The sequence below is a fragment of the Bombina bombina genome, chromosome 3, assembly GCF_027579735.1.
Source record: "Bombina bombina isolate aBomBom1 chromosome 3, aBomBom1.pri, whole genome shotgun sequence".
Classification (NCBI taxonomy): Eukaryota; Metazoa; Chordata; class Amphibia; order Anura; family Bombinatoridae; genus Bombina; species Bombina bombina.
Window position 1 is genome coordinate 624,317,323 of NC_069501.1, and position 14,465 is coordinate 624,331,787.

General features: G+C 37.7%; 2 protein-coding genes across 2 annotated transcripts in view; one reads left to right on the forward strand and one right to left on the reverse strand.

Annotated features, from left to right (window-relative positions):
• Positions 1 to 1,642, reverse strand: part of ZBTB8OS (zinc finger and BTB domain containing 8 opposite strand) — a 115,503-nt gene extending 113,861 nt beyond the window's left edge. The window contains exon 1 of the mRNA XM_053707266.1: positions 1,412 to 1,642. Coding sequence (XP_053563241.1) covers positions 1,412 to 1,493 — 82 coding nt within the window. The 5' untranslated portion in view covers positions 1,494 to 1,642. The remainder of the gene's footprint in view (positions 1 to 1,411) is intronic.
• A 238-nt stretch (positions 1,643 to 1,880) lies between these two features.
• The window catches only part of RBBP4 (RB binding protein 4, chromatin remodeling factor), a 28,069-nt gene continuing 15,484 nt past the window's right edge, over positions 1,881 to 14,465 (forward strand). The window contains exons 1-3 of the mRNA XM_053707261.1: positions 1,881 to 2,306; positions 2,738 to 2,885; positions 6,310 to 6,455. Of these exons, the coding sequence (XP_053563236.1) occupies positions 2,291 to 2,306; positions 2,738 to 2,885; positions 6,310 to 6,455 (310 nt within the window). The 5' untranslated portion in view covers positions 1,881 to 2,290. The remainder of the gene's footprint in view (positions 2,307 to 2,737; positions 2,886 to 6,309; positions 6,456 to 14,465) is intronic.

Here is a 14,465-nt window from a genome sequence, read left to right on the forward strand (position 1 = left end):
TGACATTCACTGCACGCTGAGAGGAAAACCGGGCTTCAGCCTGCTGCGAAGCGCATATCAACGTAGAATCTAGCACAAACTTACTTCACCACCTCCATAGGAGGCAAAGTTTGTAAAACTGATTTGTGGGTGTGGTGAGGGGTGTATTTATAGGCATTTTGAGGTTTGGGAAACGTTGCCCCTCCTGGTAGGAATGTATATCCCATACGTCACTAGCTCATGGACTCTTGCTAATTACATGAAAGAAATTTACATTTCACTCGTGTTGTGAAAAAAAAAAAAAAAAAAAAAAAAAAAAAAAAAAAAAAAACTTACCTTTTAAACTTTACAGCTGCTCCAGCTTCCTCCGGTCGTCGCAAGCCATTTCTGATGTCAGAAATTATGGATGGGTCATCCTCCAATCACGGCTTCCCCCCCCCGGGGGAATCAGTGCCTGATTCAATGCCGTGATTGGAGGAAGCCGGATTCCTCATTTTAGACCCAGGAAGAGGAAGCTGTAGCTGCTGTCAAGATTAAAAAGGTAAGGTTTTTTTTCACAACACGAGTGAAATGTAAATTTTGATGAATAAAAGTGCCCCTGTTTTTAATCTAATTTTTAAAAACTGGGCACTTTAGCATCAAAATTTACATTCACTTTAAGTACCCGTGAGCACTACAGTGGTATCTACGACGTTGACTAAGGCTGTGTAGCCGAAACGCATCATACTTACTGACAGAATGCAGTTTGTTTATACTGCTTTTAATGCTCTCTCTTGTTCCGGTCAATGTTGGAATAAAGAAAAAAAAATTTACTTGCCTTGAGGTTTGCTGGATTCTTTGTGTGTATATATATATATATATATATATATATATATATATATATATATATATATATATATATATATATTAATAAATTCTATTTTTATTGCAAAGACCAGTGAGTTGCCTGCTTTTTGGAGAAACTAGTTATGGTACTAGCAGTGCACCGTGGCATTACTTATGGTACGATTGTGCAATCCTATCCATAATATATATATATATATATATATATATATATATATATATATATATATATATATCATGTTATATTGCCATCTCAACGAGTTCAATGTCACTTTAAGCAAATTTGATAACAGAAATAAAATAGAAAGTTGTTTAATCTATTTAACATGGATAAAAGTGTATTAACCTGATGGTTTTGAGAAAACTTGTCATTAATCTGGAAATGGAACAATCGATATGATTGTTTTACCCTATTTATAGCGAGAGGTGTGCCTGCATTACCACAGAATCCATACAAATAATAGGAACTGTTCCCAAATGGGAAGTGAGTTGTCACAGCGATGTTTCTAAGCGACATGTAGTTATGATTATTGCCCAATACATCAGCAACACTTCGTTCCATCTAAATGCGAAGTACATTATTACTCACACTCGTGATTCTTGATAACAGACGGATATTTTGCTTTCACAACCGCCTGCTCCTCCGACAAGTTATAATAACGTTCATCCATTATCAATAAAGCAGCGTTTCCATTTGCGATATACTTCCTGGTGATAAATTTGCTCCACCTCTTACGTAAGGGTGCAATACACTTCCTTTACGAAATCTTTCGGTCAGGTCAGGAGGTTGTCATTTTTGGTGCGCAGTATTCACACGTGTTTTCGGTGGTCCCCATCTTTGTACTCCCTCTGCCATCAACTAAACACGTCCGCCATCTTTATACTCCAGATAGGCGAATTTAGGAAGCTATAAAGGAAGTCATTGACGTTGCAAACATTAAATCGGAATGTAACGAACACTGCGTGTATTGTTGTCGATTTGTTTTCTAGTATTTTCACGATTCGTGAACAACGAAACTAATAAACATTTTCATCTGTGACATCTATAGATTTTTTGGATTGCACATACGGTTTATTTTGACTGAATTAAATTTGAGTTTTAGTTCTTGTAACTACACATCTCCCTTACTGTGGTCTGTTGCCATAGAAACTCAGGTCTCTAAGACCCATCCCACATAACCCCTCCAACCTGTGTGTCCCATGTTTATGTGTGTGACGCCTTTTCGTGACCAGAAGCCATCAGATTGGCTACCGTTGTTCCTCCAGCTACAACTTCGATTGGCTTAGGTTGGCGCGAAGGTGCGCGACTGTGAGACACGGGGGACGCGGGAAACAATAGCGGGAGGAGCAGGCCAGAGAATACCGGGGACCTAAGGCTGAACCCTATAGTAAACTTAGAGACGCGGGGAGGGGTGTAGTTAATCACCGGGGGAAATAAGAAAATACGGAACCCGAGAGAGGCAGCACCATGGCGGATAAAGAGGGTGAGTTGAAGCGGTGTACAGAATTCTTACACTCAATAATAGGGATCTGCAATGAGAAGTGAGTGGTAGCCAAATCTAGTTGTGGGGCAAGTGAGAACATATGTAAGTTTATAGAGGTACCTTCTCTGTGCACATCTGTAATGGACCTGACTTCCAGAGTATTCATACCAGGGCATATCACATTCCATGTGCCAGAGTGACACAACAAGTAGAATATCATCTACTTTGGATATATATATATATATATATATATATATATATATATATATATATATACCCGAGAGCATGTTTGTATAAACCAGGATCATCGGTTCTAAGAGAATTCGTTAGACGTGTTGTGTTTAGTAAGTAGAGTTGTCAACTTGTCAGACTAAGAGCGCATAGTTTATTGTGGTCCAGACTGATGGTTATTTAACTTTATATTTTTAAAGCTGCGTTTGATGATGCAGTTGAGGAGCGGGTGATAAACGAAGAATACAAAATCTGGAAGAAGAATACTCCCTTTTTGTATGACTTGGTTATGACACATGCCTTAGAGTGGCCTAGTCTGACAGCTCAGTGGCTCCCAGATGTCTCCAGGTGAGTGTAAAATGAGGAAAATCTTCATCCACCATTGAAACGAGCAATGTCTTTAAGAAATGAACTGCTAAATCATAGCAAGATTTGAAGAAATAAACTTTAGATGCTAACAGTTACCTACAGTAAGAATTTAGTTTGCAAAGCAACTTTGGTGACCAAAGAATTGACAAGTTTTGTATTTTTAAGGTACATTTATATGTACAGCTTATCTTAAAACATAATAAAAAAACTGGAGAAAGGTGACCAAACTTATGTTTCTTGATTATTTTTTTTTCTTTGCTCCCCTCTCTACCACAATATCCTCATTATGGAAGTGTCTGAAATATCTTCTGGTATAATACATTTAAAACATCAAAAAAAACATAATTGTATGAAATGGAAGGTTTCATTTCCAGAGGTTAAAATAAACTTTTTTCTCAAATTGATCATAATCTATTTCTTTGCGCATGAGACCTTTTTTAAGTTTCAAAGAATCTAATGGTACATGTTGTTTAAAATATGGTTGCTATAATGCTTTACTTAAAGGGACAGTTTACTCAAATGTTCTCCACTTTATCTGCTGGAGTGTATTAAATTGTTTACAGGCATTTCGTTTACACTTATTTTGGCATTTGAAATAGTTGATTTTGCCTTTGGTATCCCCACCTATTCTGACAGTTTCTGGCCTTAGGTCCAATCTATAGATATGCTGTGTAAACGCAACCAGCAGAAAAAATTACATTCCCGGTGTGGGGTATAGAAGAGATAAAGTAATGATAATTTTACAGTATACTTTCCTTTAAAGTGACACAGAACTTATGATTTCTCTCTCATGATTCAGACAGAGCATACAATTTTAAAACAACTTTCCAATCTATTTCTAATCACATCTGCTTTGTTCTTTTGGTGTCCTTTGTTGAAGGAGCAGCAATGCACTACTAGGAGCTTGCTGAACACCTCAGGTAAGCCATTGACGAGGTATGTATGTGCAGCCCCCAATCAGCAGCAAGCTTCCAGTAGTGCTTTGCTGCTCCTGAGCCTACCTAGGTATTCTTTTCAGCAAAGATAGCAAGAGAACTAAGCAAATTAGATAACACAAGTAAACTGAAAAGTTGTTTAAAAGTGCATGTTCTTTATAAATCATGAGAGAAAAAATGTGGGTTTCATATCCCTTTAAAGGGACAGTAAGCACATTTAAGTTTTTTTAATATAAAAGTTATGCTTAATTAAAATTACAATATTCTTTTTTTGTGTAATTAATCTCTGAATGTTGTGGCATTTTTAATTCTCAGAACTGAAAAAGCAATCTGCAAGCTTCTCAAGGGTAACCATGTGACACATCTTTCCATGATTGGCTCTAATGGATAAAACTGCAAAATAATTCAATCTATACTAACAGTATAATAGTGGCTAAACTTGTCTGCTATTAAAAAACAGTTGCTGCTGGTGTTTCCATAGCAAGAAAGAACTGTAATTAACCCCTTCCTGTCGTGACTTATTTGTCTACATCGGAACAAAAGTAGAAAATTAAATTGCGCTATCGTTCATGTGGTTGCATTAGTTCAATGATGGGAATGCGTGAGGGGTGTGTCTATAATGCTAGGCACAACCTCCTGCCTGCAATCCAATTTAGGAAGCGAATATGGCTTCAGGACAGCCAAACGGCGCTAAAGCCTAGCGCAGTTAAGACGGCATATAACGTCCAAATGGCGGGAAGGGGTTAAAAAGGTGTTTACTGTCCCTTTCAAGTAATTAAATTGTAATTGGGGTGTTGAAGCTTTATGAAAATAGTCGCATGAGTTTCATAGCAAAAGTAAATAAATAAAAAAAAAAGGAAAACATTGCTAAACATAATACGTGTGTGTGTAATAAGCAGGGTAATCTGAGGCAAGGCTCTAGGGAGCAGCACCCTGTTATTCTTCTGCCAGACTGCCTTCCATATTTTGTGTTTTATTGTACCTCCTGGGTAGCACTTCAGTATCTGTTGGCACTTTACAAAGGATGATAACAAAGTGTTATAGAATTATTTTTTTTTACAGGATGTTAATTACTTTATTTCCACTTTTAAGTTGTGTAGGAAATTAATCTTTGCATAGTACAGGTACAAATTCCAAAATCCGGAATCTTTCATTATCTACATTGGTCTGTAAGTAATAAATATAACCAGACAGGAGAGCATGTGCATATCCTCTTACATGACGGCCCCCCCCCCCCGGCTGGCACCAATACTTGCATGCCTGCTCTCTGCTGATTCTACCTGAGCGATGCTATTCCCTAAGGGCAGTGAATTGTTGGTATGTACTTACAGGCTTCAGCCATCAGAAAAAAATCTAAATCTTGACCGGTCCCTAGCAGTTTGAATATAGGGTTTTGTATATGTAGTTTTATATTTATTTTGCCTGTCTTTCATGTTAAAAAAACAAACAAAAAACACTTCCATTCCAACTTAATACCTTGATACTGCCACATTCTGCACTGTGATCGGTTTATCAGGATATGCAAATTGACTCGCACACAGCACTAAACAGAACCTGGAGTATGTTTAAACTGTAGTATATGCAAGTTTGCAGTGTACGTTACAGCCTCTCTGAATTAGGAGGGTTGTGGAAAAAGCGCAATTTTCAGGCATTTAGGTACTTTTTTATTTTTTGTTTTATACTAAAATGATTATTTTATTGGGTATTCAATTTTTAGTTTAATATCTTTCACACTAATCGCTGTTCTAAGGAGCATTTTAGCAGTATATATTGGAGATTTTCTTGGTTTAAAAAAAAATAAAAATATATATATATATATAAACACAACACAACTGTCGGGCACAAAAAAGGCACTCACTGGTCAAGTAAAACTTAACATTTAATAAGTTATGTTAAAATAGCATGACGTTTCGGAGGCATTACGCCCCCTTTCTCAAATGCATGATACAGCTCAATAAAAAATTACAAAAGCGGTATAATTTTTTTTTATCGAGCTGTATCATGTATTTGAGAAAGGGGGCGTAATGCCTCCGAAATGTCATGCTATTTTAACATAACTTATTAAATGTTAATTTTTACTTGACCAGTGAGTGCCTTTTTTTGTGCCTGACAGTTTTGATATTTTTCAAAGTGCACCCTGGGAGCTGCTATTATTTATGGAGTGCCTTTTCTACTGAGATATATATATATATATATATATATATATATATATATATATATATATATATATATATATATATATATATATATATATATATATATATATATATATATATATATATATATATATATATATATATATATATATATATATATATATATATATAATTTTTTTTTTTTTTTTTTTTTTTTTTTCTATCCACAAGATTACAATGTAGCATCTCATCTATTTGCTAATTCTCTGGTTGTAATATATATGTATATTTAGACTGTTCTCTAACTCTGCTTACCTAATTTTATCCTGCCAGACCTGATGGAAAAGATTTTAGCATCCACCGATTGGTACTCGGAACTCACACATCAGATGAACAGAATCACCTTGTGATCGCAAGTGTGCAACTTCCAAATGATGATGCACAATTTGATGCGTCTCACTACGACAGTGAAAAAGGAGGTATGATTTTAATTCCCTGTTGCTTACGCCCCCTTTTTTTTTTTTTATTTTTATTTTTTTTTTATTATAAATGTATATAGAGTTTTGGACACACGCTAAATTTTTGACTTTTTTTTTTTTTTTTTTAAATATTCTTCCACATGACTTGACTAATTGGGACACTATGCTCCAGAATTCGAGGGCGGTGTGACACATAATTAAATTTAAAACCAATGTGCAAGGAGTATGTATCTAGACACATGGTCATGGCCAAAAAAAATAGCACCCCTGTATTTGTCAGATAATGCACCACTTGGCCCATTAAATTGTTGCAATTACAAATGTTTAGGCATTCTCATGTTTTTCCATTGGTATGACACAAAAAAAGTGGAGGAAAAAAAACAAACTTGTTCCACGCAAAACTCCAAAAATGGACTGGACACAATTATTGGCACCCTCAATTTAATATTTGGTAGCACACCCCTTGGAAAAAATAACCAAAATCAATTGCTTCCTGTAACAATCAATGAGTTTCTTACACCTCTACTGGAATTTTGGACCACTCTTCTTTCGCCAACTGCTCCAGGTCTCTGATTGGAATGGTTCCTTTTTTCCAACTGCTGTTTTGAGATCTCTCAGCAGGTGCTCTATGGGATTGAGATCTGGACTCATTGCTGGCCAGTTCGGTACTCTCCAGCGCTGTCTTAAACTATTTCTGGGTGCTTTTTGACGTGTGCTTTAGGTTATTGTCCTGCTGTAAGACACATGACCTGACGGAGAACCATCTTTTTGACACTGGGCCCTACAGTGCACCACATAATTATTTGGTAGTCTTCAGATTTCATAATTCCATGCACACAGTCAAGACATCCAGTTCCTGACGTAGCAAAGCTAACCGAAAACATCAGTGAACCCCCACCATGTTTGACTGTAGGGAATGATGGGCTTTACCAAAAACCTGTAATTTTGTTTCATCTGTCCACAGCACATTCTCCCAAAAGGATTTTGGCTTACTCCTGGTAAGTTTTGGCAAACTCCTATCCTGGCTTTTTTATGTTTGTGTCAGCAGTGGGGGTCCTCCTGGGTCTTCTACCATAGCGTCCCTTTTCATTCAGATGGCAACGTATAGTGCAAGCTGACACATTTGTACCCTGTGCCTGAACTTCAGCTTGAATTTGTCTGGAAGTTGATCAAGGTTCTTTTTCCACCATTCAATCAATCAATTTTTCTCTTTCATCCAAGTCCAGGGAGATTAGCTACAGTGCTATGGGCTCTAAACTTCTTGACACTGTTGCACACAGTGGATACAGGGACATTAAGATCTCTTGAGATTGTCCATGCTTTTCCACAATTTGTGTTCTCAAATCCTCAGACAATTTGCTGATCTTTCTCTTCTTTATGCTCAGTGTGGCACACAGACACACAACAGAAATGTTGAGTTCATTTTTCACCATTTTAACTGGTTGTCGGTGGGATTTCTATATTATCAGCACCTGTTAATTGATGCAGGCGAGTTTAAAGTGAAGGTCCATTTTGATGAATTAGTGCCCGTTTTTTAATAAACCTATTAAAAGCAAGGGCACTTTAATTTATCAAAATTGACATTTCACTGTTTACTTAAAAAAAAAAAAATTCCTTATAATCCTTGCAGCAGCTCCAGCGATTCCCCCGGCTGTCGGAAGCCTCTGCAGACGTCAGAAATGACGAATCTGGCTTCCTCCAATCACAGCTTCTCCCACCCCCCTGGGGGAATCTTGGTCTGATGCAACACTGGAAGCCGGATTTGTCATTTTTGACCCAAGAAGACGCCTTGTGACGGGCAGAGGAAGTGCTGGTGCGGCTGCCAGGATTAAAAGGTACCGTATTTTTCGCACCATAAGACGCACTTTTTTCCCCCCCTCAAAAGTAAGTAGAAATGTCTGTGCGTCTTATGGAGCGAATGCAGGCCCTGTGCTTGCATTTTTAGGCTAACTGGTACCGGGTAATTTTGTGGCAGTCAGAGCAGCAGGGTTGTGAAGGTGTCCTCTGTGATCCTGAATTGCTGCAGTGTCTACGGGGTGCTGAAATAAGTGAACCGGAAGCTCCTGTGTAAAGGCCCGGGGATCTGCAGTTAGTGCTACTGAGAAAGCAACAGGTGAGAGGATTCGCCCCCCCCCCCCTCGTGTTCAGTGAAAAATAAACAAATCTGTCTTGAAAGATCCAGATGTTTAGGGCAATTGGAGCCGGTAATGAACTTCCAATACATTTATTTATAAACAACTTCCATTACCTCGATCCGGACCGGTATTCATGATAAATCCATTCAAAGACTGTCCTCTCATGAATCCTTTAAATGGATTTATCATGAATACCGGTCCGGATCAAGGTAATGGAAGCTTTTTGAAATAAATCTATTGAAAGTTGATTACCGTAGCTTATTAAAATTGAAATCCATAGTGGCAAAAAACATCCAGCATGTCTGCCGGATCAGCTTAGATCCACTGATCCGCCGGACATGCTGGATGTCTTTTGCCACTATGGATTTCAATTTTAATAAGTTCCAATAAAGTTTGTACCTGTATCTCCGGTTCCTGACCTGCTCTGTTACTGCATCTGGGGCAATTGGACAGTCCGGAGGCAAGTTCTGTCAGTTACCGTAGCTATGCGCAGAAGGGAGTGTGTCACATGACCGGCACAACACAGAGGGCCCCGACATTGAAATCCATAGTGGCAAAAAACATCCAGCATGTCCGCTGGATCAGCTGAGATCCACTGATGTCCAGGCTGGATGTCTTTTGCCACTATTTATTTCAATTTTATTATAATATTGCGGATTAACCAAGCCCGACAAGGGCTCGATACAGTACAGCTTTGGTATCCAGTAAATATTGGAGAGTACGGTATATTGTGTCCCTAACTATAATAATATACCATACTCACTGCTGTTGTGAATCTAAGTTTCCCAGCAATGACATCTAGCAGTTTTTGCACTAACATATTTAGCTTGCTCAACAACGCAATATTTACCATCCACAGTATCTGATAAGATACCGGTAAATTATAAGTCTCCTTTTGTTTTAACATCTACGGTACTTACCGTACCATCTGATGTACAGTATGAGTCTGACACCCGGTTTCCCAGCTCTGACATCTAGCAGTTTTTGGAGACTTATAATTTATCTTATCAGATACTGTGGATGGTAAATAATGCGTTGTGGAGCAAGCTAAATATGTTAGTGCAAAAACTGCTAGATGTCAGAGCTGGGAAACTTAGATTCACAACAGCAGTGAGTATGGTATATTATTATAGTTAGGGACACAATATACCGTACTCTCCAATATTTACTGGATACCAAAGCTGTACTGTATTGAGCCCTTGTCGGGCTGGGTTAATCCAGACTCATACTGTAGCCTATTATTTATTTGGGTGGTTAAACCAACATTCTTAGCCTCACTACACTGTATTTGATAGTATACAGTTCTTTCATTGAAACCTTGTGATAATAAAGTTGTTCACTCTTAATACTGACATATACCGGTACCTTCTAACTTCGTTTCAGAACAAGGGAAGATTAGCTGATGGTATAAAAGAATTACAATTGTAGCCAATTTGCAATAGGTCATTTGACCAGATTTTCAGCTCCTGGGTGCGTTTTTAACTTTGCACTTTCCAGCTATTTTAAGTTTATTTAATAAGTTATATTTTGACGTAGAGCCGTCCTGCTCACTTAGTAAATTCAGCTACCTTAGTTGCCTTATCTACTAGTGTCTTATATACACGATAATCCACTCCATATTAACCCGTTGAGTGCTATTGATGTAGTCTTTTCAGTTAGAGGTTTCCTCTACTGTGTTGTGTTCATAAGCCTTTAACTACACAGCACCTACTCTATCCAACACATTTATGTACAGGGATTAATTCCCTTAATGATTTATTGGAAATAGAGGGTTAATTATAGAGTTCAGATATACACCTATAAGGAGTGCCGTTGATCTCTTCTTTTCTCTTGAAGTTCTGTCGGCTAGCTATGCGCAGAAGGGAGTGTGTCAAATGACCGGCACAACACAGAGGGCCCCGACAGTTTGTTTCTAGTAACACATACCGTACACTTCTCCCAATTGCATACCCTTAGGGGTTGGTGTTGGGGTAAGGGTTAAGGTTATTAGGGTTAGCCCCCTCCCCTTGGCACATCAGGCAATTTAAATAGAAATTGTTCCCCCCCAGGGCACCTAATGACATATTACTGGTATATACCGGTAGTTACTGTAAACAGTCCTTTATTTAACATACTGTATTTGTATACGGTATACCGGTAGGTTTGATTTCAGCCACCAATTACGGTAGAAAGAGCTACTCAGGTGCTGAACCAAAAATGAGACGGCTCCTAACCTTACAGTCCTACTTTTTGAATACAGATAGCAAGAGAAGAAACAAAATTGATAATAGGAGTACGGTAAATTACTGTAGAAATTTGCTTAACATTGCATGCTCTGTCTGAATCATGAAAGAAAAAATGGTGTTTCGTATCCCTTTAACTAGCAATGGGGATGGTATGTACCGGTAATCATGGCGGGGTGGGGGGCGGCAAAATGTATCCTTGCTGTAGCGCACTACTGTATATCCCAGAAAGTCCAGAAGTCAAAATCTACTGTATGTATAAATCCAAGATGCTTTACGTTATTTCATTTCAAAGTTTAAAAGCCTTCATAAAACACTGCTATTCACCAAACACAATCAGTGTGTACAGGTCTTATGGAGCGAATGTGTGTGTGTGTGCACCCTGGAGCCAAATCGCCAAGTGCAGGGGTGAAAAGCAGGGAAGCATACTGAGATTGTGCTGCATGGAGGAGGGAAGGATGCAGAGTTGTAAATTCTTACCGTACTTTAATATGGATGCAATTCTATTTACTGTAATATTTCTTTAATATGGATGCAATTCTATATGATTTGTGCCTCAGTGTGTTTTCTGAATTATGGTAAAACCATGCTCAGAGATAACGCAAATGGTCAGCGATCAGTGGTAAACATTGGAGATAGTGGTACATTACCGACAGTTTTTTCATCACTGTATTTTCTTGCAGAAAACCTCCCCCGTACATACTGGTACAAAGATGATAAAGCAGAAAAGAATAGCATATAAGATTCCTTTTAAACTAGAGGTAGTAAAATATGCAAAGGAGCATGGAAACAGAGCAGCAGAGACATTTTGGGCCACCTCCAACTGAGAAAATGATAAGAGAGTGGAGAAAACAGGAGGATCAGCTGCAATAAGCGAATAAAAGTAAGCACACTTTTCGTGGGCATGCTGCAAAGTGGCCACAGTTAGACGTGACCATGAAATAATGGATCACATATCACTGGAATAATGGCTTATCAGTCTCTACAGAAATGATAATATATGAAGCCAAACACATTGCTGTAGAGAAAGGCATTCATGATTTTACTGGATCACTATCGTGGTGCTACAGGTTTATGAGGCGATGTGGCCTTGCTATGCGCACCAAAACTAGAATTGCGCAAAAAATGCCAGAAGAATATTGAATATGATTCTGTCTTTTCATAAATTTGTAATTGATGCTAGGAAGAAAAATGAGTTTGAAATTGGCCAGATTGGGAATATGGATGAAGTCCCGCTAACCTTTGATGTGTCATCTAATAGGACTGTTGATCTGAAAGGTGCCAAAACTATCACCGTGAACACCTCCGGACATGAGAAAATCCATTACACGGTTGTGTTGTCTTGCTGTGCAGACGGCACCAAATTGCCACCCATGTTAATTTTCAAAAGGAAAACATTTCCAAAAGAAGTGATTCCAAGAGGAGGAGTTGTACATGTTCATGAGGATGGATGGACGAAAATGGAATGAGAATATGGCTTGAAAAAGTGTGGTGCAAACGTCCTTTCTGAAAAAACCTGCCTTATTAGTGCTTGCCCAGTTTAGAGCACATATTAGCGAAACTACAAAAAAGTGCTTTAAAGAAGTAAAGACTCATCTAGCTGTAATTCCGGGAGGTCTTACCAGCCAGCTGCAACCTCTTGACGTTTCTATCAACAAACCATTTAAGGTCTTTATGCAAGAAGAGTGGAACAAATGGATGGCTGCTGGTAATCATGATCTGACACCTACTGGACGAATGAAGAGGCCCTCTATCACTCAAGTTTGTGAATGGGTGAAAACATCATGGCACTCAGTGAAAGAGGAAATCGTTGTACAGTCATTCAAAAAATGTGGCATTAGCAATGCTTTGGATGGAACCGAAGATGATTTCTTAGCTGAAGATAAAGAAAGTGATGTTTGATCTCAGCTTCTTAAATTCTGACTCTAGCGATTCAGAGTTCTTGGGGTACACAGACTAGAAGAGTACTTGAAAGCTTAAAGTCTCTCCATTTGTTAATGACACTGATGATGGTTCTTTATTCCACTGTTGACTGTTCTATTATTCTGTTATAGTTTATTAAATAGTTTACTACACCATTTGATTCTGAATTTTTTTTTCTTGTTTTCCTCCTCTAAAAACTAGGTGCGTCTTATGGTCAGGTGCGTCTTATGGTGCGAAAAATACGGTAAGTTTTTGAAGAAAACAGTGAAATGTCAATTTTGATGAATGAAAGTGCCCTGGTTTTTAATAGGTTTATTAAAAACCGGGCACTAATTCATCAAAATGGACCTTCACTTTAATTACAAATTACAGGAGCATCACAAACTTGGAATGCAATTATTTCTTGCAATTTTGAGAAGGGGCCAATTTTGTCCAGTCCATTTTTGGAGTTTTGCATGGAATGTGTCAGATTTGGCTTTTTTTTTTTTTCACCTTTTTGTGTCATACCAATACAAACAAAAGAAATAAACATGAGAATGCCTAAAAATTTGTAATTGCAATAATTTTCTGTGCAAAGTGGTGCATTATCTGACAAATGTTGGGGGTACCAATATTTTTGGCCAGTCTGTATGTATATATTTGTGTGTGTGTGTAACGGTTGTAGGACCGATCTAGCATGGAAAACAAATCAGACCTACTGCAAATTCTGTAACTTAGAAGTAGTAAAGTGTACTATATATTGAGAGTCCGAACACCCATATATTTATATCTAAGTGCCTGATGAAATGGTTTCTTGAAACTCGGAATGAGTTTTGTATCCAAGATTCTAACCAACGATGTCAAGCTTCCTATTGTGAGATTTGTATGTTACTCTTAAAAGGATTCCATGTGGCTACTGGCTCCCAGATTCAAGCCATGTTGGGATATAGTCTCAAGTCTAGCTTTGGAGTTACCAAGTCTATGACAAATTTGGATTTGTATAAATAGTGATATTTCGAGGTGCTTTCATATATAGAAAAATACTTCTACTGAAATTGACACTATACCAATGTTATACATTAAAAATGTGTAAGCAATTTATAGTGGGGTTACTTTTAACTTGATAAATGGTAATGGTACATGTACCACCTTGTAAATTTCATCAGAACACGTTCTTGGTGATTTCAAATGCAGTGTGTGCAAATATTAGCATCTCTTAAGGAACACCAGTAATATATCCAGCTGCTTAAATGGACAGTTAACCCAAAATGTTTCTCCCCTTTTAAATTGTTTCCAATGATTCATTTTACCTGCTGGATTGTTTTAAATTATTTAAAAGTAGCTCCTTTTACCCCTATTTTGGCATTTGAAATATCTTATTTAGCCTGTGGTATTCCAACCTATACTGAAAGTTTCTATACTGCAGTATATTCTATTGAATAGCCTAAGTAAACACAGCCAGCAGAAGAGATTACACTCTCAGTGGGGGGGACATGATAGTTAAGTAATACAATTATAATTTTCCTTTGTTCTCTCTAAGTTGTGAGCTTTGTTTTTCTAGATAAATATAAGTGTGTGAACATAAAGTGATAACATAATGAGATCTGATATTTTCTAGAGCTGAACCCATTGTAATAGGCTGTGGTTTAAAAGCACAAAACAAGCTCCTTCATATACACAAACCGAAAAATGCAATTTCTCATTCATTTTACACTCTGCAGCTGGTAATAACAAGTCATTGAAAATACATT